The sequence below is a fragment of the Rhinolophus ferrumequinum genome, chromosome 11 (assembly GCF_004115265.2).
Source record: "Rhinolophus ferrumequinum isolate MPI-CBG mRhiFer1 chromosome 11, mRhiFer1_v1.p, whole genome shotgun sequence".
In the NCBI taxonomy this organism is placed as follows: domain Eukaryota; kingdom Metazoa; phylum Chordata; class Mammalia; order Chiroptera; family Rhinolophidae; genus Rhinolophus; species Rhinolophus ferrumequinum.
Window position 1 is genome coordinate 2,706,400 of NC_046294.1, and position 23,417 is coordinate 2,729,816.

The following is a 23,417-nucleotide window of genomic DNA, read 5'->3' on the forward strand; positions in this document are numbered from 1 at the left end:
CACCCGCTCACTCACTCATTCCTTCACTCGCTCACTCATTCATTCACCCGCTCACTCACTCATTCATTCACCCGCTCACTCACTCATTCCTTCACCCGCTCACTCACTCATTCATTCACCCGCTCACTCACTCATTCATTCACCCGCTCACTCACTCATTCCTTCACTCGCTCACTCATTCATTCACCCGCTCACTCACTCATTCATTCACCCGCTCACTCACTCATTCCTTCACTCGCTCACTCATTCATTCACCCGCTCACTCACTCATTCATTCACCCGCTCACTCACTCATTCCTTCACCCGCTCACTCACTCATTCATTCACCCGCTCACTCACTCATTCATTCACCCGCTCACACACTCATTCCTTCACCCGCTCACTCACTCATTCATTCACCCGCTCACTCACTCATACCTTCACCCGCTCACTCACTCATTCCTTCACCCGCTCACTCACTCATTCATTCACCCGCTCACTCACTCATTCATTCACCCGCTCACTCACTCATTCATTCACCCGCTCACACACTCATTCATTCACCCGCTCACTCATTCATTCCTTCACCCGCTCACACACTCATTCCTTCACCCGCTCACTCACTCATTCATTCACCCGCTCACACACTCATTCATTCACCCGCTCACTCACTCATTCCTTCACCCGCTCACGCATTCATTCCTTCACCTGTTCACGCATTCATTCATTCACCCGCTCACACACTCATTCATTCACCACACCTCCCTCTTGTGGGCAGACCCATAGGTGCTGGGCCCTGGCTTGCAAGGAGGAGAGCCCCTCATTGAATCACAGGTGGGGAAAGAGAAATGCCTCACATCAGCGTGTACGCCTCTAGGATTGTGAATCGTCCTAGAAGGACTCTCATTGCCAGGCTGACCATATGGTTTATCATCCAAATGGGGACACTTCTGAGAGCAGGATGGACAGGGCAGATCTCCCGGCAGCACCTTGACACGCCGGGCACTCAGCACAGTGCCCTCGGCTCCAACATTGGCAGAGGAAGGCGAGCCCCTTGGAGACTCACCCGCAGACTCAGGCGGGGCTGGTAGTGCCAGAGCCCAGTCAGGCTCCCGGCTCTGTGCTGTCCTGACAAGTCCGAGAGTCTGGGGCCTGGCTCGGCTGAATGGGACCAGGGCTGTGGCTTAGACTCGCGTCCGACCACCCTTTGTGCCTGAGGCTCCACATCAGAGCCGTGACACCTCAACCCCGATGTCCACCTGCAGGGACCTCTTTGTAGAGACCGAGCTGCTTAGGTGTTCATGGCTCTGGACTGCTGGTGGTCCTGGCTTGGCTGAGTACCTGGAGGAAGTCACTTGCCGTCTCTGTGCTCGGTCCTCTCACCGGCTGACGGGCATTGTGTCGACGGCACTGGGCTTTGGCGAGAACGCACATAATACCTGTAAAGGCACCTGACATCTCCTCGTGGAGCAGTTGACCCCAGACAGTTAAGAGTCCAGCTGCACAGCATGGCCCTAGGTCCACAGTGACCCGCTAAGAGAGGGGCACCCACTGCGGCTCCCACAGTGTGGCCAGGACATGCGTTGCACACACAGGGAAAGGCACCTGGAGCCACAGGCTGGGGAAACTCAGGGCCCCCTTCAGACCAGGCCTAGCAGTGGCCCTGAGTGAGTTTTGCTGTACAGTGTAGCAGAGAGTGTGCTACTGCTCCCCCAGGACCTCCGGGGCCAACCTCAGGGCCACTGTCTGTGCTCTGCTCTTCCTCAGGGCACACGGCTCCTTCATCAAGCCTTGGCCCAGGGGTACCTCCTCCTGGAGGCTCTCCCTGCTTTTCCCTGGCACCCGCTAGAGGCGCCAATGAGCCTAGTGTGTTTGGCAGCCTGCTCTCTGCTCTCTGCCGGCTCCGTGTGCAGGGCCAGGCCCAGGTACTCTATGGTGCAGACAAGTCAGAGCGTACTAACCAGGCAGAAGGGAAGACCCACCCAGGCAGAGCAAATGCCCAGGGCAGTCGGGGATGTGCCAGAGCCACGCAGTTGGCCCCCTTTCCCGTAGAAACCGGGCAACAGAGCTGAGGTCTCCACAGTGAAACCCACTGCGTTGCCCTGGGGCCCACCCCTGCCTGCAACCAGCTCTGCTCACCTCTCCCCTGCTCCTTGGAGCTCCCGGAGGCCTGAGGGTTTTCCCCCAGCCTTGTTTCTCCTGACATGGTGACGCCTGCCAGGGGGACCACCCTACCGTGGCCGCCCCCTGTCCAAGGCTTGTGGAGTAAGTCAGGAGTGCCGCGTGGTGCCAGCCAACTCCTGACACACCAGGGCCCTCGTTTCTGCTGTTACCCACCCCCTCTTCTGGACCAGGCTTCCTGCCATGAGTCCCACAGGGCTCCCCTCCCCCCACACCCACTGCCCCTGGCAGCTGCCTCCCAGCCACCAGGCTTTGCCACCGGTGCTCTTCCCACTGTGGTGCCCTTCCCACTGGCTTGCTCCTGCGCAGACTCCGACGTCCACTGAGACGTCACCTCAAGGGACTCCTCTTCGTAGCGTGAAAGTCTTGCTTCTTGAGGTTGGTTCTGTTCCTCGTCTGTCCCGCAGGTGAGAGCAGGGGACTTATCTGTCCTCTTCACTCTTGGCACCAGTTGGGGTCTGGCATGGGGTGTCAGCTCACTGAGTGGCTCTGTCTGATGCACGTGAGCCTGTCCTTATGGGTGGGCAGGAGGGGGCTCACATCACACTCCACTCTCCTGTGTCACTAGGACCGTGGATGTGTGACTGTCTCCATTTTACAAAGAAGGAAACCCAGCCTCCAAGCAGCGTGGGTCCCCCAATGAGCCAGTGGCCAGCGCTGGGTCTGAACGAGGCCTGTGTGCCACCCCACCCCACGGGGCCTGCAGAGTTGGGCAGGAGAGACCCACACGACCCCAGACAGCAACCCGAGGAGTGGAGGCGCCGAGGGAAGGCAGTGGAGCCGATCAGAGCCCCAGGCAGAATGTTCTAGCATCTTTTCAGATTTTTAAAAATAGAGGTGAAATTCACATCATGAAAGTAACCATTTTAAAGTGAGCAGCTCAGTGGCATCCAGAAGGCTCACCGAGTTGTGCAGCCGTCAAAACAGGCTAATTTCAGAGCGTTTTTATCAGCCCGCGGGTCTACTTCCTGCCTATAGATTTCCCCTTTATGTACGTTTCATATAAATGGGGCCCCACACCTTGTGGTCCTTGGTATCTGGCTTCTTTCTCTGAGCGTTAATATTTTTCAGGTTCGTCCGTGCTGCAGCATGTGTCAGCGTCTCATTCCTTTTTAGGGCTGAGCAATATTGCATTTGTGCATGTGTGCGCGTGTGCCACGCTTTGTTTCTTCGTTGGCACTTGTGTGATGTCCACTCTGTGGGCTGCTGTGAAGTAATGCTGCTGTGGACATCAGGTGTCAGTGTCTGTTTGCATCCCCGTTTTCAGTGCATTTGGATACGTACCTGGGAGCGGAATTGCTGGGTCATAGGGTCATTCCACATTTCATGCTTTGAGGAACTGCGAGACTTTACTACATCCTGGAATCTTGACCCTGACGGGGTCAGTGTAGCCGCTTGCCTCCTGGACCGGGGGCAGGAGCGGGGGCTGGAAGGTGGCAACAGTGGTCTCTCAGCTCCCGGGTGGGCACCTGCCGTGGCCCTTTCCAGCGACGTGTCTCTGTCCCCTGACTGTGCGCTCCCCAGGGCAAGAACCCTGCCTGCTGCCTCCCTGTGACCCAGCCTGGCACACAGTAGGCCCACCACAAACGCCTGCCGCGTGGAGCTGGTGGGATGGACATGGCTTTGAGACAGCTCGTTATTCTCTACCGAGCACTAACCATCCGACACAGATTTAGAATTCACTGTGGTTAAAAATCATCAGTCTTATGCCGTTTAAAAATTGCTTGTCATTTTGCGTGCCAAGAACTCTTTCAGCAGCCTACTTTTCCAAAATGATCGCTGATTGGAACAAAAACATTGCCACTAAAATTAGAGTGACAAAATGGAGTTGTTATGAAACAAAAAGGAAATCGGCAGGTACCTGTGAAGCGTGGAGCAGCCCCCACCTGTGAGAGCAGCCTGGCACCACTGCCCAGCATTCCGGGCGAGGTATCTCCACGTGTGGGGCCACTGGTTTGATTAAACCCTTGACGTGAACCCCTCTGAGACAGAGAGTGGTTGCTTAGGAGCGGAAACTATTTTCATGCCTTAACCAGAGCCCGGAGCTGTGTGAGGGGAGCCTTGCTGAAAAACCCTCACAAATAAGATGCTTTCGAATTCGCGTAAAAATCCAGACACTCCCCTGTCGAAAAAAGAGACCCCACCGCCCCTTTGCTACCTCCTTTCCCCTCCGCTCAGGCTTCCGGACACACAGCTCATTTCTCCACAGTGCGCCTACGTCAGCTCAGGTTTGGTTCAGCCACACGTGACAGGACAAACACAAAAGAACCACAAGATAGAGGTTCGTTTCTGCAGAGGTCTGGAAGGCAGTCCAGAGCTGGGATGACGGCTCCTGGGTCATGGGGACCTCGGTGCTTCCTTGCCTGCGGCCCCACCATCCTTAACAGGCTGCCTCATGGCTCGAGGCAGCTGCTTCCGTTCCACTCCTCATATCCACATTCCAGGTGAGGAAGAGATGGAGAAAAACAAACCACGCTTCCTCATTTTAAGGACACGTGAAGTGTCCACTACAGTTGCAACTATGGATTACTGATCACAGCATCCTCTCAAAGGAGGCTGAGAGCTGTCGCCTTTATTCCAGGCAACCCGCTACTCAAAGTGGAGGAAAGCTGTTGGGTAGGCAGCTGGCCACTTGTCCGCACTGTGCCCTAAGGAGCAGCCTTCTTCCTGTTTCCACAATCCCCACCCCGTCCGGACAACCTTCCCCCTGCCGCCCCAACTGACCTAGAGCTGCTCAAGATGTACGTTGCAAAACATCATCTGAGTCAAGCTTTGGGATGCTTTAAGCAAGAAAACAAAATTTGTGGGAAACTTAAGCCTGTAGGGGGGGAAGGGACTTGCCCAAGGCGAGTGAGTGAGCACACTGTCACACCAGCCACCCTGGGGTCCCTGGCTGGGGCTTCCACAGTCCCACCCGAGTTCTCTTCTTCTTCTGAGCTCCCAGACCTCTCACCAGCAAGAACTGTCATCTCGCGTTATCTGTCAGGCCTTTTGGTTACAAATGATAGGCATCAACCTCAGCCTGGCTGAAGTCAGAGAGGGGCTTGAATAGCTTTGAAGTTCAGGAAGTATGGCTTCAGGCATGGCTGGATCCAGGGGCTCCCAGCATAAGAAAGCGGCCTTTCCATCCCTTTCCCCTGGTTTCCTCTGTAGGAACTCTGTTCTCAGGTGGGCTCTCCCCATGCTGTGTGGAGACGCAGCTCCTGACTTGAAGCGTGTGCCCATTCGTGACCCAATCATAGCGACTAAGAGATTTGGATGGACCCACTGAGCGGAGCAGGACCCCACACCCCTCCTCCGAGGGGCCGGTGACAGCACATCAGTAACCAGAAGGGGGAGAGAGACGCGGGCAGGCTGAGTGTGCCCTTCCCTCTGCCCCTGCTCCTCCTCCCCTGATTGCAGTCCAGCGGAGCCAGCCTGGTCTCCTCCCCGGGACCTTGTTCACTGGCTGGTCTTTTCATTTATCCATCTCTTCCTCCCAGTGCCGGAGAATTTATTAGGAGAAGGGCTGTAATACCCTCTCTGAATGCTCAGGGCTGGCCCTGCACAAAGTTCGGGGTAGAACAGGTGCTCATAAATGTAGGGTGCCAGCTGGATGGAAAGGAGGAAGGCCAGGCAGATGGACAGACGGATGGACGGATGGATGGATGGATGATGGATGGATGATGGATGGATGGATGGATGGATGATGGATGGATGGATGGATGGATGGATGGATGGATGGATGGATGATGGATGGATGGATGGATGGATGATGGATGGATGGATGGATGGATGGATGGATGGATGATGGATGGATGGATGGATGAATGATGGATGGACGATGGGTGGATGATGGATGGATGATGGATGGATGAATAGATGGGTGGATGGGTGGATTTGTGGGTGACTTAGTAATCAGATGGCTAGCTGAAGGAATGGAAAACTTTGCTCATGGGTCACACAGCCCTGACTAACGACACACAGTTTAACGTGATGTCATTTCATGCCAGTATTTAACTTCCGTACATCCAGCCCTTTGAAAAAGCAGTTAAGTAGTGGGGTGACGCTACGCCACACCCTTCTGCAGAGCATGACAGGAACCCCAGGCCAGCTGAGCATCCGTCCTGGGTCCACGTGAATGGGGCGCTGCTTCTTCTGGTCCCTTGGTGGGACTCGCGTCCCCTGGCCTTGCTGAGGCCTCTCCCCCCTCCCAGGGTGTGATTCTGGTGGGAAATGCAGTCTGTCCCTGGGGTCTTTACTGTGTGCAGCCCCCCGTGCGTCATGCATGATACATACGTGTGACCGGCCTTTCTGGGTTGTGGAGTGCTCTGTGGGTCGTGCTGACCTGAAAGCATATGCTGCCCACTCCCCCTGTGGCCGTGGGCGGGGAGGTGCCCTTTCACTGACCACTGTGAGTGCAGCCCTGCGTGGCCACCCAGCACTGAGAGGTACGTGGAGTCATAGGGGCGTCCGACTTGTACAGCCCGTGCCAGGACCGGGGCCAGCGCTCCCCCGTCCTCAGGGCAGTCCATCCAAACCACTAGGCTCTGTACCAGCTCCAGCTCCATCCCGCCCTCCTGACCTGTGCCTCAGTTTCCCCTCTCGGCCATGTGGGCAGCAACCTTGTTTGAGGATGATTAAATGGCCCAACAATTACAAAGCTCCTGCCGCCCCTGCATGTGCTTGGTAAACGGTGTCCGCGGTTGTAGGCCTGCCCTCGATAGTCGCTGATTCTCTCTCTGTTCACCATGAAGAAAGGAGGCTCGGTCAGGTGACGTGACTGCTCCAGGTCACACAGCCAGTGAGTGGCAGAGGTGGGGCTTGGTCCAGAGCCCTCAGAGTTCCCAGTTCAGCACATCCGTTCCTCCAGGCCCTGCTCCCTGCACAGTAGAGGCGGGGAGGAAGGTGTGTTTACAGCTTTGTCGTAGCTGGGATGGGATGTGCCCCAGGCCTCGAGCCTGACCCGTGCGGGGTCTCCCATTACCTGGGGCTGTGCGGCCTGGCTGGGCCTCACAGTGGCTGCATGGCAGGCGTGTGGCCTGTCCACGGGACGTGACTTTGGAAACATCCTCCATTTCTCCTCTTTCCTTCTGAGCTTCTCAAACAAGGCTGTCTGTCCTTCCTTCCTCCTTCTGGGCAAAATGAGGGCGTACGTTACAGGTGGCCTCTGTGGAGGGCGAGGGTGACCTCGATCGCCCTCACCTCTTGCCTCTCCAGGTGAGTGTGGTTTACCTGGAGGACCCAGGGCACCTGCCCCCAAGGTAGACAGATCCCAGGCCGTCCAGAGTGGCATGTACCAAGGAGGAGGCATGGAGCCTGTGGACCAGGGCCAGGGCCGGGGCTGAGCACCTCCGTGGTGGGCGCCCAGCCTTGTCATAGAGTGACTGTGCCTGGACGGAAGCAGGGGCACCTGGGGCTGTCTCCACCCCCACACACCTGACAGCTTTGTTTGCGCCACCTAAGCCGTGCACAGACCCCTCACTGGCACTCACAGCACAGCTGCCCACACCTCCATCCTTCAGATGCAAAGGACCCACAGTGCCTTACTTCTCTAACTTCCGGCTCGCCCGGGGGGCTCTGACAGTAACGATGTGACATGGGTCAGCCTCACGGGCGCTCTTCGCCCCGGCCACTCGAGAGGACAGCCATTGACAAGGGCCTGCTTCTCCCTCGGCTTAGAAACAGCCCTGTTTCAGGTCGTGTTTGGAGAACTGCAGCATTTTGATAACTCCGGTGGTGGCTTGGGTTTCACTTTGGAGTTTTGCTCTATTCTGTCTGCTTCGAAGATGAAAAAGTCACGAGGCTGGCGTGGGCAGATTGAGGGGAAGGAAATCGGGGGTGAAATCAGGGGTGTCGGCATTCCCCGGGGGGCCCTGAAGCACCCAGGGCGGGTTCTGTGTGAGTTGCCGGGGCGGGGCCAGCAGCTGTCCAGCTGTGCTCCCGAAGGTGGCAGCAGCGTCACCTGGGGACTCGTCAGAAGTGCAGGTGCTTGGGCTCTGCCCCAGAATCAGGAGCTCCGCATTTTCTCCAGTCCACTAAGTGCCCGGGGGCGGAAGGCCAGCCCTCTGGTGGGCGAGGTCCGTACCAGTGCCGGGTGGGGGTCTGGTTATTCAAATCCCAGAGAACCGAAGGCCATTTGGTAACACGGAAATGACTTCCAGTTTCCAAGAATCGGAGCGCAGTGCAGAAGTTGTCCTACGGTACTCCACCTCCAGGGTGCCCCCGGCCCCAACAGGAAGCCCCCGCTTTAGAGGAACCTCCAAACACAGTGGCCTGGCCTTCACTTAGTGTCACTGGCAGGACCTTTCAGGAAACAGTTCTCTAGTCCTGTGCGCCCTTTCTCGGCCACTAGATGGCAGCCGCTGGGCGCAGAAGCCAGAGAGGGGGCGCTTGGGCAGGTCAGCATCCTGCTCCAAGCAGGAGCCTGGGGGGAGAACTTCCTCCAGGGAGTTGGATGGACGTCCCTCTCTGGGAACTGAGCAGGGGATGAGTTTTCAATATTAACATTATGAGCAGAGGTCCCTGGGCCCTGTCATCTGAACCTCTGCAGGGCCTGGCTGGGCTGGGGACACCAGGAGAGCCACCCACTCTGCCTGGGGGGTCACAGTGTGTCCAGGAGGCCGGCAGGAGGTGGGCAGTCACTGTGCAGTGACCAGACGCAGGGGCTGAGGGAGGAGGGGACATAGGACACCTGTCTGCACACATCCTCAGGGGAGCCCACGGGAGGCTGGATGTCCAGGAAGAAGGCTGCAGGCGGACTTCCCGTCTATCCTGGACTCCTTGCGACCTTCGGGACAGCGATCACAGGAAGGCCGGCACCACATGGGCGAAACTGACCTTGGGTTTTCAGCTTCGACGGGCAGCGTGGGCCAGGCGGTGGAGGCTCAGAGCTTGTGTTCAGACCCCGGCCTCACCCCTCCTGGCTGCTCAATGTCACGTGGGCCAGTGGTGCAGCCCCTCTGGGCCCAGTTTCCTCACGTGTTAAATAGGGAGGACGATACATCTTGCCTCATTCCGTTGCTACAAGCAACTGATTTAAGAAATGTAGCGCACTCGGCACAGTCCCTGGTACAGGGTATGCAGTAATAAATAATATTATTGCGGCTGTTAGACGTTAAGTTACATATTCACTAATGAACCATTCACTAAGTATCCACTGTGATTACTTATTGTTTTATACGTAGAAGGGATTCGGTTCCAGGCTCACACACAGGAGAGTCGTGCAGGACGTTTCCGAATACTTCTGGTATTCTGCTATTATTATTACCTGTTATCAGTATCTCCTAATACTAACGGTGGTGTTGGATGTTGCTGTTACTAGCACCTTCTTGGGGACCCAGAACCCCTGTAATTGAGTCTCTCTATGTCTGTGGCCGTCTGAAAGCTAAACATTAGAAGCAAGCAGTCCTTGCTGGCCCCTTGAGTCTGTCATCATTTCCTGGGAACATGCTGTGTCTCCAGGGGGTTTAATGTTGCCCCCGGCACCCGGATGTTTCAAACCTTTGTCTTCCCCTTCCTGCCAGCAAGGCGCCTTCTCTGACCCTTGTTGGCCCATGCTACTTAAGGAACAGCCGAGGGCTGGGGGGCCAGAAATTTTCGTTCCCACATCCTCCTGCCTCAGCCTTCCCCGAGCCACTTGGAGCCTGAACGTGGGGGGCTGGGGCCTGCGGCCCAGGCCTTGGACTCACCATGAGGCCTGCAGCATGGCACACGCCTCTCCTTGTGGATATATTGAATTTTGTGAAATTCTGCATCAGTTGATATGATGACGCTTTTCTTCTTTAGTTTGTTTTTTTGTGGTCGTTGATGTAAATCGATTTTTCAAATATTGAACCAGCCTTGCATTCCCAGGGTAAAATCTCATGATGTGTGATCCTCTATATCTGTTGCTGGATTCGCATCCCTAATACTGCGCTGAGGACGTCACATAGGGTGTTGGTTTAGTTTCCGTGCACTGTCTTTGTCTTTGTCTGGTTTGGGTTTCAGGGTAGTGCTGCCCTCGTAAATTAATCTGGGGACTGTTCCCTCCAGTTGTCTCGTCTGGGAAAGTGTGTGGAATCCGTATTATTTCTCCTTGAAATGACCAGTCACATTTACCAGTGAAACCCTCTGAGTCTGAAGATGGCTTCTTCAAATGTGTTTTTAAAACTACTAATTCAATGTCTTTAACAGATAAAAGATAAGTTAGGTTATCTGTGTATTCCTGGGTGAGGTTGGGTGGTTTTAAATTAGTCCATTTTAAACTGGCAAATCCATCTGAGTAGGGCTGTCCCTGGAGTCCTTCCTTATCCTTTTAACATCTATTCTGTAGTGAGTCCTGTCACCTCTTTCATTTCTGAAGTCGGTAATTTGGGGCTTCTCTCTTTTCTCTTTTTCAGTCTGGCTAAAATTTTAATCAATTCAGTTAACGTTTTCAAAGAATTAGCTTTCAGTTTCATTGAATTTTTTTCTATTCTTCTGTTTTCCTACTTCATCGATTTCTTGTTATTATTTTCTTCCTTTGGGGTGCTTTGAGTTTATTTTGCTCTTTTTCTAGTTTTATGAGTCAGGATGTGGTCTGTCTTGGTGAGTATTCCACATGCATTGAAAAGAATGTGTGTTCTGCTGTTGCTGGGGGACTGTTCTATAAATGTCAATTAAGTTCTTTTGATGGTATATTTTTTAGTGTTTATGGCTTTGCTGGGATGCCCTCTACTAGTTCTAGTGGTTGAGAGCAAAATGTTTACCTTTTCTAATGTGGTTGTGTGCTTGTCCACTTTTTCCTTTCAGTTCTGTCAGGTTTTCTTCATGTATTTTGGCCTTCTGGTGTCAGGTGCTCACTCGTTCAGGACTATAAATTGATCTTTTTATCATTACTTAATGTTTTTCTTTGTCCTTGGTAGTAAATGAACAGTATTATTTTTTTGACATTTTACTTTTAACCATTAGATGTAAAATTGATCCTTGTAGCCTGCACATCATGGGTGGCTTTGGGAAAATCCATCCTGACAAACCCTTTTATTGCATGTTTAGACTCCTTAAATTTAATGTAATTATTAAGATGTTTGTACCTACCAGTATGTTTCTTGTTTTCTATTTGTTCTCTCTGTACTTTGTTCTCTTTGTTCTTTCCTGATTTGTTTGATTATTTGAATATTTTACTTTTCCATTTAAATTTACTTCTTGAGGTTTTTTTCTCTATTTCTATAGCTTTGTGCACGTGTGATGGCTTTGGGATTGCATTATACGTACTTAGCTTTTCACAGTGGATCTAAAGTGAACGTATTCCCCTGCAGGTGGAATGTCAAAACCTCACCACCTAGTTCTCTCTGTTCTCCTCTCATTATACTGTAGTTTTCATAGGAATGAAATCTGCATCTATTGGGGAGCCTGCCGTGCAACATAGTTAAATTTTACTTTCAACCGTCGTAAATATTTTCAAGGTTATTGGCTCTGCAGCCGTTTTGCACCGCCACGCTGACACACAGCTCTCCCTGCTGGCCTTTTACCAGGAACCGTCCCGAGAGTGTTTCTCCACTCCACTGGTGACAGCAGCAGGGCTGGCGGGACGGGAGTCCCTGCTTATTCTGCATGTGTGGTACATTCACGGTGCCTCTATATATAGGTAGAAGCGTTTCATCCTGAAACACAGAGCGCTGTGAGCTCCTTCCTTCTTCCAGTCTGCCTGCGTCTTCCAGTTACAAGGTGCTATATTGGGATTAGGCAGACAGGAAGCATGTATTATCAGTGAATTTCATTTCAGGAGACGACGGGGTGGCATTAGAAAACATGCATTTTGAAGGTAGTCTGTCAGGTCTGAGGAGGTTAGGGACTGACGGCTCAGACGCCGACGAGGCCCCTGTGAGCACGAGCCCCCTGACTCCCCGCCGTGCCTCCTCCTGCCCCCCAACCAGCAGTCCTTCCAGGCAGCTCTGGAGATGAGCGAGGTACCTCCACCCCACCCACGAATGGATCTTGAGCTCGTGCTCATCCAAAGGACCTCATGCTCTGAGCCTTCTATCCGTGGGGACCTGCTTCATCAGCAGCTTGAGGAACTGCAGTGTCTCTTACTCTGTGTCTCTTATACCCCAGACTTACTCTGGGGTGAGGCCACCACTGCCGGGCTGTGCCATTGCATTGGGCTGTGTCTGCTGGCGGCGGTGTCTGGGAGCAGCGTGGGGTTCCTGGGAAGGGAGGGCCTCGGGGCTGTGGGGTGCAGTGGGTGGGGCCTGTCTGCTGTGCGATCCTGGGGCGTCATCTCACCTCATTTTCCGGACTATACGAGGGGCAGGTGGGCAAGAGGACCTCCAGGTTACTCTTACCTCTAAGGGTCTGCGTGTCACTTTCTGTCCCCCCCTTCTTCCTCTAACGTTTGCTGGTAATCACTATCTGCGCATGTGTGTCATGCATCTGTGTGTATCTACCTAAGTGCACGTGTGTGTGCATGCATGTACATGTGTGAATGTGTGTAAGTGTGCGTAGCGGTGCACATGAATGCACCGAGCACGTGTGGGTGTGCACATGCGTGTGAGCGTGTGCTTGAGTGTGGACGTGTGTGTGCTCCCAGCACTGCCCGCACCCGCCAGGCGGTCTCGCGGCCTCTTGGACGCCTCTGTGCGACACCCTGGCCCTGACGCCCCTTGGCACGTGTGCAGCTTGGTGTTTGCATCATTTCTCTTCCCCTGACTCCCCGTAAAAGCCCCTCCTTGCAAGTTCTCCGGCCGGCAGGGGAGCTTCTGGGGCCCCGGTCTGGCCGGCCGGAAGCCTGAGGGTGCCGGTTCAGCACACACGTGTTCCTCTGCCTTTGAGAGGCTCGTGCCTTCATAAGTGTGCCAAGCGGTGTCCCCCTTCCGATCTTCTCTGAACTCTGGAGAAATTATGGCCGAGGGAGGAAGGGAGTAACACTTGCTTGAAACCTAAGATGTGACAAATTGCCGTGCAAGGCTACCCTTCAAACTAATGTTGCATTGCAGTCTTCAGATGTGCAGCTTCCCAGGGTGGCAGGTGAGTGAAGGAGGGGGGCAGCTCACAGGAGGGCAGGAGAGGCACCAGGCAAGACAGGCGCCAGGGCAGCTCGGGGCACCCAGCTTCCTCTATTCAAGACCCACATTCTCCAGGAGAGTGTCTGGGGACCCAGCTGCGCTCCAGGCCCACCCAGCTTGAGGCAGGGCAGGCACCCACCAGGGGCAGCCCCACCACGGCCCCTCACACGGGTGGGACTCAGCCGAGGGTCCCGGGGCTGTAGCAAGACAGGGACACACAGTACAGGAGGATTGTGTCCATGTGCTGTGAGGCCAGGCCACCAGGAGTCTGACCGGGGATGTGACGCTGAACAGGTGCCGGGCCCCTCCTTGCAGATTGGGTGCTGCTGTCCACTCGGGGGCTGCCTGAGTATGCTTTAAGGTGATGTTTGTGAGGGATTTGGTGCAGCCCCGTGTGAGCACGGACATGGTTTTCAGTGAAATGAACCCTGGGTTTCAGAAGCAGCTGTTTCTGAGTTCAGCTCCCACCCTGGCTGCCGACCTTGGCCCAGGCCCCGGGCCGCCGGCTGCTCTCTGTCCAACGGGAGCAGCAACTGTACCCCGCGGTCTTCAGAGTCCGTCAGGGGCGAGTGAAAGAACACTGTCCAGGACGTCTGCTACTCCAAAGTAGGGTGCAGGTTTCAGTATTATCATCTTCGTGATTCTGTCAGTCTGGTCAAGCTGATCCACAGACGGAGAAAGCCCACCCGGTGAGCAGGGGTGGGTGGGGAACAGCCACGCGTCACACGGACGCTGCTCCTGGGCCCCGTGTGCTGAGGGAGGCGCGATGCCACAGCCCGGGGGGCAAAGGGCATGTATAGGTGTTCAGGACAGCAGTGAACAGAGGAGGAAGAATGTTCTAGAACGAGGGCACAGCTTGAGCAAAGGCATGGGCGATGACACTGACAGGCCGAGAGCCAGGCTGGCTGGAGGGTGGCACACAGGACGATGGGGTGGGCGATCTGACTACATGGGCGGGCTGTACAGCGACCGGGGTCTTTCCTGTGATCACGGACTGGCTCGGCCATCCTGCTGGCCCCGGGCGTGGTTAGGGACCGGCTGCGGAGCCAGGTCGGGTGGGTTTGCATCTCGACGCTTCGCCCCGTGTGTGCTGCTGCAGGCGTTGGGCACTGGGGACTTGGCAAAGGCTGCACTGGTGCCCCGAGCGGCGTCTCCAGGCTCTCGCTGCCCTCCCCTGCGGTGCTCGGCAGCCGTCTGTGGGAAGAACCTGCTCTTTGATTTGTGTAGCTGCATGATTTTCCCAAAGTAAATGTGTGGTGAGTGAAGCGCTGCAGTTAATCGCGTCTTCTGTACTCGTCAGCTCCGGTGGCTATAACACAATACCACAGACTGGGGCTAACACGACACACATTTCTTCTCCCAGTTCTGGAGGCTGGACACCCGAGATCAGGCTGCCGGCCATTTGGTTCTGGTGAGACCCCACTTCCCGGTGTGCAGGCGGCTACCTTGTCACTGTGTCCTCACATAGGGGAGAGAGGAAGCCCTTTCATGTCCCTTCTTACAAGGGCACTGATCCCATCTTGGGGGCCCCACCCACATGACCTAATCACCCCAAAGGCCCTACCTCCAAATGCCATTACGTCGGGGATGAATTTGGTGGGGGGGTCGGGGGGACACAAACATGCCTCCATGGCACCTCCCACCGGCATTCTGCAGAGCCACGTCCCCAAGCTCGTGTCCCCGGCCTGGGCTGTCACTCCGAGAGCCCCCGCCCTCCCCCACTCCAGCCCTTCCTGTCCGCACACTGCAGCTCCAGGCGGGTGCACGCTGGTTCTTAGGGGTTCCTCCTCCCTCTCCCACATCCTGATTCCCGTTCAGAGCAGCTCACCTCTACAGCCATGTGCTCACATCTGGGCAGAATGTTCCTGATGCTTCCTCTTAGGGTATCAGGGGCCTGGAGAGCTGGGACTCCAACAACCGGGCTTCTGAAGGGCAGGCACTTTATCAGAGGTGCTAATTTTCCATCTCTAGCCACGGCAGCCTGTCTTCTCATTGCTCTTCTCGTGCTGGTCACCCCTGTGCAGGCAGACTTCAGCATGCACGGCCATCCTCTCCCCTGCCGGCACAGCGAGCGGCCAGGAACCCAGCAGCGCTCCATCCACTCCTTATCTCTGGCGCCAGGGAGCCGCGCTGCCCAGTGGGGTGGCCGCGACTAGACCACTCTGAGCTTGCATCTTTTTGAGCCCAAACAGATGAGTGCTGACATGATTCCCCATCCAACCCTGCCTGTCTGTCATGCAGGGGGCTCTGGAATACGGGATGACAAAGCCAGTTGGTGGCCTGACAGTGTGCGCTTTCTGAAATAGGGCTCCCAAGCCTCCTTCATATTGGGTCACCGGTGGTTCCTAGCAAAAGAAATCTGCCAAGAATGGGCCCGGAGCTGGGCAGAGAAACAAAGCTCCTTAGAAAAAGCATCCAGGCTTTCACTCTGTGCAGTGTCTTAAGGGGCAGGTACCTCTTGGCTTTCTTCAGCCCTGTGGGCTCAAGGCCAGACTGTGGACACCAGGAGAGAATAGGGCTTGGACAGCCGTGACCTCCCAGAGGAGGTGCCACTTGACCTGGGTTTTGAAGGATGAATAGGTGATCACTAGAGGAGAAGAGGGAAAGAGGTCCGCTGAAGGGAGAACTGTGAGCTGTCTGCTTCCCTGGCTCGTGAGGCCACAGAAAATGTGGCTTGGGGACAGAGCAGGGGCCTCCGGTGGTTGAAAGTTGTCAGAATTTTTTCTTTTAATAAATAATGTTTTTAAAAACTAAGGAAGTTGTCAGAATTTGCGGCCGCCCAGGTGAATGGCTGAAGCAGCAGTGGGCCACACTGATCTTCTGAGATGAGTATCGTTACCCGTCTTACAGAGGAGGAAATGGAGACGGAGAGAGTGCAGGCCCTTGGCTGTGATAGTGCGGAAACCAGGGTGGGAAGCTGCAGCTTTGGACAAGTGAGTGTCCTTGAGGCTCTTCAGAGTTCTGCCTGAGCCCGCTAGGGAAGAGGAAGGAGTCCTGGATGGAGAATCCCGCGTGCGTTCCATCCTCATTCTTCTCCTCACCGGTCGTGCCCTGGGAAAAGCAGGATGGCACCCGGTGGACGTGGATACCCACATAATGAGAACACGGAAGCGGCGTGCCCAGTGTGTGTTAGGTGTGCCGTGCGCTTCCTTCCTTCTCGGGGGTGGGAGAGCATCAGCCGCTTCAGGTATGATGAAGGGGGGAATGGAGACGAGATCAGCAACCGGGCAGGGGACCAACGAGGGCGTGGGGAGGACACAGAGAACCTCAGCAGCTGGGAGTAAAGAGGAGGCACCACCTCTCGGAAAGCAGGTGGTTTAAGGCAGGGAAAGTCCCCGGGAGGTGCTCAGTGGACAGTAGATGAAGGTGTGGAATAGATGGATGGGCAGCTGGGTGGATGGGAGGAGGGGATGGATGGATGGGTGGATGGATGATGGATGGATGGATGGATGATGGATGGATGATGGATGGATGGATGGATGGATGGGTGGATGGATGGATGGATGGATGGATGGATGGATGGATGGATGATGGATGGATGATGGATGGATGGATGGATGATGGATGGATGGATGGATGGATGGATGGGTGGATGGATGGATGGATGGATGGATGGATGGATGGATGATGGATGGATGGGTAGATGGGTGGATGGGTGGATGGGTGGATGGGTGGATGGATGGATGGGTGGATGGATGGATGGTGGATGGATGATGGATGGATGGATGATGGATGGATGGGTGGGTGGATGGATGGATGGGAGGAGGGGATGGATGGATGGATGGGAGGAGGGGATGGATGGATGGGTGGATGGATGATGGATGGATGGGTGGATGGATGGATGGATGGATGGATGGATGGGTAGATGGGTGGATGGATGGATGATGGATGGATGGATGATGGATGGATGATGGATGGATGGATGATGGATGGATGGGTGGATGGATGATGGATGGATGGATGGATGGATGGGTAGATGGGTGGATGGATGGATGGATGGATGGATGGGTAGATGGGTGGATGGATGGATGATGGATGGATGGGTAGATGGGTGGATGGATGGATGGGTGGATGGGTGGATGGATGGGTGGGTGGATGATGGATGGATGGATGGATGGATGATGGATGGATGGATGGATGGATGGGTAGATGGGTGGATGGGTGGATGGATGGATGGATGGATGATGGATGGATGGATGGATGGATGGATGGATGATGGATGGATGATGGATGGATGGATGATGGATGGATGGGTGGATGGATGATGGATGGATGGATGGATGGATGGATGGATGGATGATGGATGGATGGATGGATGGATGGGTGGATGGATGGATGGATGGATGATGGATGGATGGATGATGGATGGATGGGTGGATGGATGATGGATGGATGGATGGATGGGTGGATGGATGGATGGATGGATGAACAGCTAAGCAAGGGATAACGCAGATAAACTTCATCCCCTCCACCTACTGCTAAACAGAACAGTCTCTGGCTGTGACTTGTCTCCATGGCCAACACACTCGGACACCCTCTGCCCCAGGGCTGTAGGTCCTCACGGAGCTTCCCTTCAGTGGAGGGACTAGGCTCTCAGACTCTCTCTGCCTGATGGGACCAGACAGGCTCTGGGTTCCTGGAGGGAAGGGGCTGGCTCTGGGGACAGGCCCCCTCCATCTGCTGCAGCCAGGATGTGCCAGCTGACATTTCCTCTAGCAGCTCTGCTGTAGGAGTGCCACAGCTCCCAATTAAACTGTTTAAGTGACAAAAGACCCTGGGTAATCATGTGATTAAAAATAACTTGGGCCGGGTGATGCTGTTCCCCGAGCTTATCAAACCGGGCAGGGGGTGGCAGGGATCACTTCTATCCCAGGCCCTCTGACGCCATCGCCCAAGGCTCAAGGGGATGCTTCTGCTTCTCCCTGTTGGCAAGTGCAAGAGTTGAAACATCAAAAAGGGTTTCCCGAGGCTTCAGGGACTGGCGGCGTAGGGGGTGGCCCCAGTGCGGGGGTCTCAGGCTACAGCAACACAGGGCAGAGATCAGGATAAATGTACCAGCATTGATCGGGCACCTACTGTGTTCCTGTCCCAGGTGGGTGTTTGGATGGATGGATAGATGGATGGGCCCTTTCTCGTGGGTTGTCACAAGAACCTAGAGCAGTCGGTAGTTGGGACTTCATTCGTACACATGGGAGGTGGAGGTTCAGAGAAGCCCACTCGGTCATTCTTTTAGTCAGTAGGTGTTCACTGAGCACCTACTATGTGCAGGGCACTGTTCAAGGTGCTGGGAATGGAGCCGTGAGCAAATACCAAAGTGCTGCCCTCTGGCGCCCTGGTCTGGCTGGTCATACGAGCCCAGGGTCTCCCTCGACAGAGGGGCCCAGCGGGGGTTCTGTCCCCATTTGCCACCAAATTCCATGATCCTGGTTCATTACTTGAGACTCAGCGGCAACTCACTGGATAAGAGGGGCTCCGATGTGACAGTGACTGCTGTGCTTGGGAGATTTGGGGGGCCCTTCCTCTCTGTGTCCTTCACCAATTGAGAACAGACACAGGGAACCAGATGGGCTTCGACCCAGGTTGTGGGGTCTCGGAACGCGTCTGACCTAGCCCGAGCCCGCCTGTGCCTGGACGCTTTCTGGTGTCCTTACTCATCAGCCAGTTCTGTTCATATTAAGCCCAAATATGCCTCCAGGTTCGTCTCACACATTGGACCAAACTCTCTTCTAAAGTCATCCGCAAAACATTTAATGCACGTTTCACAGAACAAACTATGGAATTTTTCTTTTAATTCTCATTTATTACAATGGTTTTTCTTACTATAAAAATAGTGTGTTCCTCATAGGAAATCTGGAAAATACAAAAAATAAAATAAAATAAAAACCACCTGTTACCTCACCATTAGGAAACACACATTGTTAACATTTTGACATATTTCCTTCCCAGCTTTTTATTTTTTGACCAAAATGTCCCTCATCCCTTCAGTAGCTCCTCATCTGAAAAGATTTCCAGACTATTTATCACCGTGACCAGCGTCTCTTTCATGCATTCCAGCTGGTCCTCCATAAAATGTGGCGACTCAGAGTGAAGGTGACATTCCAGGTACACTTTGTCTAGGACTGAAAGGAAGGGGACTTTTTTTCATTGACAAGTAAAATTGTAGCATATTTAAAGTGTGTACAAGGTGATGATTTGATACAAGTATACTTGTGAAAGGATTTCCCCCAGTCGAATTAACACAGCCATCCATCACCTCACATATTTACCTTTTGGGGGGGGGTGTGTGGTAAGCAGTTAAGTTCTCAGCTAGTGTCAATCATATAATACAATGTTACCAACGCTAGTCTCCCTGTTATACAGTAGATCCTCAGACCTTTCTCATAATTGAAAGTCTGTATCCTTTTACCAGCCTCTCCCTAGTTCCCCTCCCCCTAGGACCTGGTGACCCCTTTTCTACTCTCTTTCTATGAGTTTGATTTTTTTTTTATTTTTAAGATTTCATCTAAAACTGAGACCATGCAGTATTTGTCTGACTTATCTCACTCAACATACTGCCCTCCAGGTCGATCCGTGTTGTCACAAATGATAGGATTTCCTCCTTTTTTTAAGGCTGAATCATCTTCCATGTATATACGTACATTTTACCCATCCATCAGTGGGCACTGAGGTGGTTTCCACACCTCGGCTATTGCGACCACTACTGCAATGCACATGGGGGTGCAGGTGTCTCTTTGAAATGCTGATTTTACTTTCCTCGGCTGTGTGCCCAGGAGTGGGACTGATGGGTTGTATGCCAGTGTAGTTTTGGTTTCTTGAGGACCCGCCGTACTGTTTTGCATAATGCCTGCACCTGTTTCCACTCCCGCCAGCAGTGCGCAGGGTGGAAAGGGGACTTCTCTTGGGCGCTGGGGCGTCACTGGAACAGGCGACCAGGGCCTTTGTGACACGACAGACCTGGGCTCCAGTCCTGGTTCCATTGATTTGCGGTCTCTGAGTCCAGGTTCTCGTCTCTAAGGTGGTGATAATTGCGCTCCTTTGAAAGACGGCTGGAAGGCACAACGGGCTGTGTATAAAGCGATCGTATGTGATATCTGCAAAGAAACTTCTAGTAATAGCTAAAAGTAAAAGCACGTAAAAGGGCTTCGAAGCGCGGTTCCTTGCAGGAATGCCGTAGTTGTGTGACCTTGGGGTGTGGTGGTGATTTTACTGCTTTTGCAGCAACTTCCCACTTCCCTCCAGAGAGCGGGCTGTTCTGACAAGTTGGCATGTGGTTCACCGGCTCCGTCGTCCCCAGTGTGGAGGGCCTGGACGGTCGGGATTGGCGGGGTCGTGAGCCGGCCACTGTGGGAAGGCAGGAGGGGGCAAAGCTGCAGGCCACCCCTCCGGCTGCCCCTGGATTTGTTGACACAGAAGGATGAGTTTGGGCCTGAACGACCAGAACAGAACAGGGCAGGTTTGCAGACTGCAGAGGCTCCTGGGTTGAGCCTCTGTGGTCTTCCCCACGGGGGCCCCCCGGAAAACCTGCTGCTCCCCTCTCTCCTGATCCCACGCAAGCCCCCTCTTTCTGTGCAGCCTCAGCTGTGCTGCGTCCCCTCCCCGAGGCTTAGAGAACTTCTGTAGGCTTTTGTGAAGACTCGACAGGCCGTGTATTTATCCTTAGGGTTGGCGCTGAGAAGGTGCCCGGGCTCGGGATGTGTGCCCGGCCTCGCCCACATCCTTCTGACGCTTTGCTTGTTCTATGATGTAAGAATCTACCAGGTCTCTTGGCGTTTTTGAAACTCGACATTTCTGCCCTTCAGGAACGCATGCTGGTCCAGTTGGCCTGTCCCCCATGGCTGCTTTGCTGTCAGGACAGATTTGGGGGCCTTTTGTCCCCATGAAGGGTGACCCAGCTGTTGCCACAGAGCGTACACTTCCTCCTCCCACCGGGGCACCCCGGCTGCCTGTGGCGGGGCACGGCGCCCTCAGCTATGGGCATTGAGGCCACCGTGCTTCGAACACATTTCCTGCATTTATCTCCCTCCAGACCCAAATGGGAGACACTTCCAGAAGGTTCCCTTCATGGGCTCTGTCTCCCTCACACTGGGAATTGGGGTGCAGGGGATCTGGCTCTCCCCAGGGCTTCCGTCCTGCCATCGCGTTCCCGCCGCCATTGCTCTTGACCTCAGTACTTTCTTCGTTATTCTAAAGAATCTTTAAACAGCTCGGGAAACCCATTTGTCACTCACCCTTAGGAACACAGGGCTTCGTTTTGCATGAAGATTCGGCTCTTCTCTGGATGGGGGAGCGAGAAGTCCCGGACAAGAGCTTACTGCTCAGACAGCCTCTCCTCCAGACCGGAGACGTGGGCTCTGCCAGCCCCCACCTGGTCCCCCCTCCTCCACCTGGCCCTGAGATGCAGCACGGAGGCAGGCTGACGGCTCTGGGTGTCGGCCCCGTGGAGGCTTCTAGAGAAGCAGCAGCTCACCCCGCACTTAGCTGCTGTGTGACCTGGGGCAGGTCAGTCAGCCTCTCTGGGCCTCAGGGTCCTGTCCCATCAGAGGGGGCCACGCCGTCCTCGCAGGACTTTGTAACAGGGCAGGGAGTGGGTGCCAGTGTCATGAGGGGCCTCGTATCTGGCACGTGGCGTCGGGAGACCTGAGCCCCCTTCCGGGCTCATCGAGAGGCCAGCCCGGCGCAGTCGCCTTGGTCACTGCACACTGTTGTCTTTGCCACGCACACTCCCTGGGGAGCCTTGTAACAAATGTAGTGTCTGCGTTTTCATTTATGTGCCAACTTTTGTTACTGACGAGGAGCAAATGACAGGTCTTCTCACCATCTGTGTGCGGGAAAACCAGCCCCACGGAGCTGTATTCTAGAATCATCAGCTCCCTGAGCGTTTGAGATGGAAGAGTGCGTGGGTGGAGCACGGCCGCGCCCTCCTGGACGTGCCTGAGCTGGGCTTCCCACCCCGGCCCCCTTCTGGGGCCGGGCCACCCTCTCGGGCCACTCAGCACAAAGAAGCGGTTACAGGTGGTCTCCTGGGATGAAAACATCCCTTCGTGTTGGTCAGCCCAACTCCTCCCCACCCAGGCTAGCCAGAATAACGCCTTTGCCAGGGAGAGGACGACCACCGCAGGGAGTGTGGGTGGCCTCATAGCGGACTCGGGGCAGGGTGGGCGGCCACGCAGAATTCCTCTCTGTGCCCCACGGCCTGCGGAGTGTTCTGTGACGTGCAGACATCGGCCAGGGGCTGTCTGGGCTTTCGTGAGCACCCCCCCGGCATGCTGCCACACCTTACCCTCCAGCACGTGCTTCCCACACTGAGTAGCCATGCTCTAGAGGTGTGGTCTGGGAACAAAGTTTCCATCCGTTCCGAGTTTGCTTTGCCCCCAAGATGCCACTGTACAAAAGTGTGCGAGTCGACTCCTCCAGCACGGGAGATAACCGGGAGGGGTCGTGTCTGCACCGCAGGCTCAGGGACCTTTCCAGGGGCCCTCAGGCTCTGCCCCGCTGGACGTGCTGCGTTGTTGTCATGAGGACATCAGCACTGAGAGTCCGTGCTGTGTAGGTTACGACACCACACCAGGATCACCTGGCCCGAGTGACTCTGCTTTGCTATGTTGGACCCTTATGAGCCTGCACAAGTCAGTCTCCCCATCTGTGAAATGGGTACAGCTCAGCCTCCCTCATGGGGCTGTTAGAGGAGCATACGGGCTAATAGAGGAGTAGCCCCCAGTTCAAGGTAGGTGCTGAGGACAGCGATTGCACCCTGGGTTCTGACTGGGGTATCCTGGAGGCTAGGCCTCACCATGCCCTCGTGGGGCGGAGAGAAACCTCTGGTCTTTTCCTCTTCTCGCAGGAGACTAATCGTATCTTGCGGTCTCACCCTCGTGACCTCATCCAACCCTAGTCGCCTCTCAAAAGCCCCCCTCCTAACACCATCACGTTGGGGGGCAGGGCTTCAGTGTAGGACTTTGGGGACGCAAACCTTCAGTCTACAGCAATCGGTGACGGGATGCCAGGTCAGGGAGGCGTGGTGTGTGGAGCAGCCTGGTCATGGCATGGACTCGGGAGGATGGTGGGCGTCGTGGGTCTGTGCCCAGGGCCATTGTCACCGAGGGTGCAGCCTTTGAGCGAGCTGAGTGCCACAGCACAAATGGGAACAGCGGGAACAGGGCGGGACAGCACGGACATTCTGCAGCCTGTGCCCCTGAGGCCTGAGTAAGGACAGTGAGAAATACACCCGGCGGCTGCGGTTTCCCGCCCCTTCCG

General features: G+C 54.9%; 1 protein-coding gene across 1 annotated transcript in view; it reads left to right on the plus strand.

Moving 5' to 3' along the window:
- The window catches only part of SHANK2 (SH3 and multiple ankyrin repeat domains 2), a 471,028-nt gene that overhangs the window by 242,015 nt on the left and 205,596 nt on the right, over positions 1–23,417 (plus strand). The window contains 1 exon segment of the mRNA XM_033119735.1: positions 5,502–5,513. Within this exon segment, the coding sequence (XP_032975626.1) occupies positions 5,502–5,513 (12 nt within the window).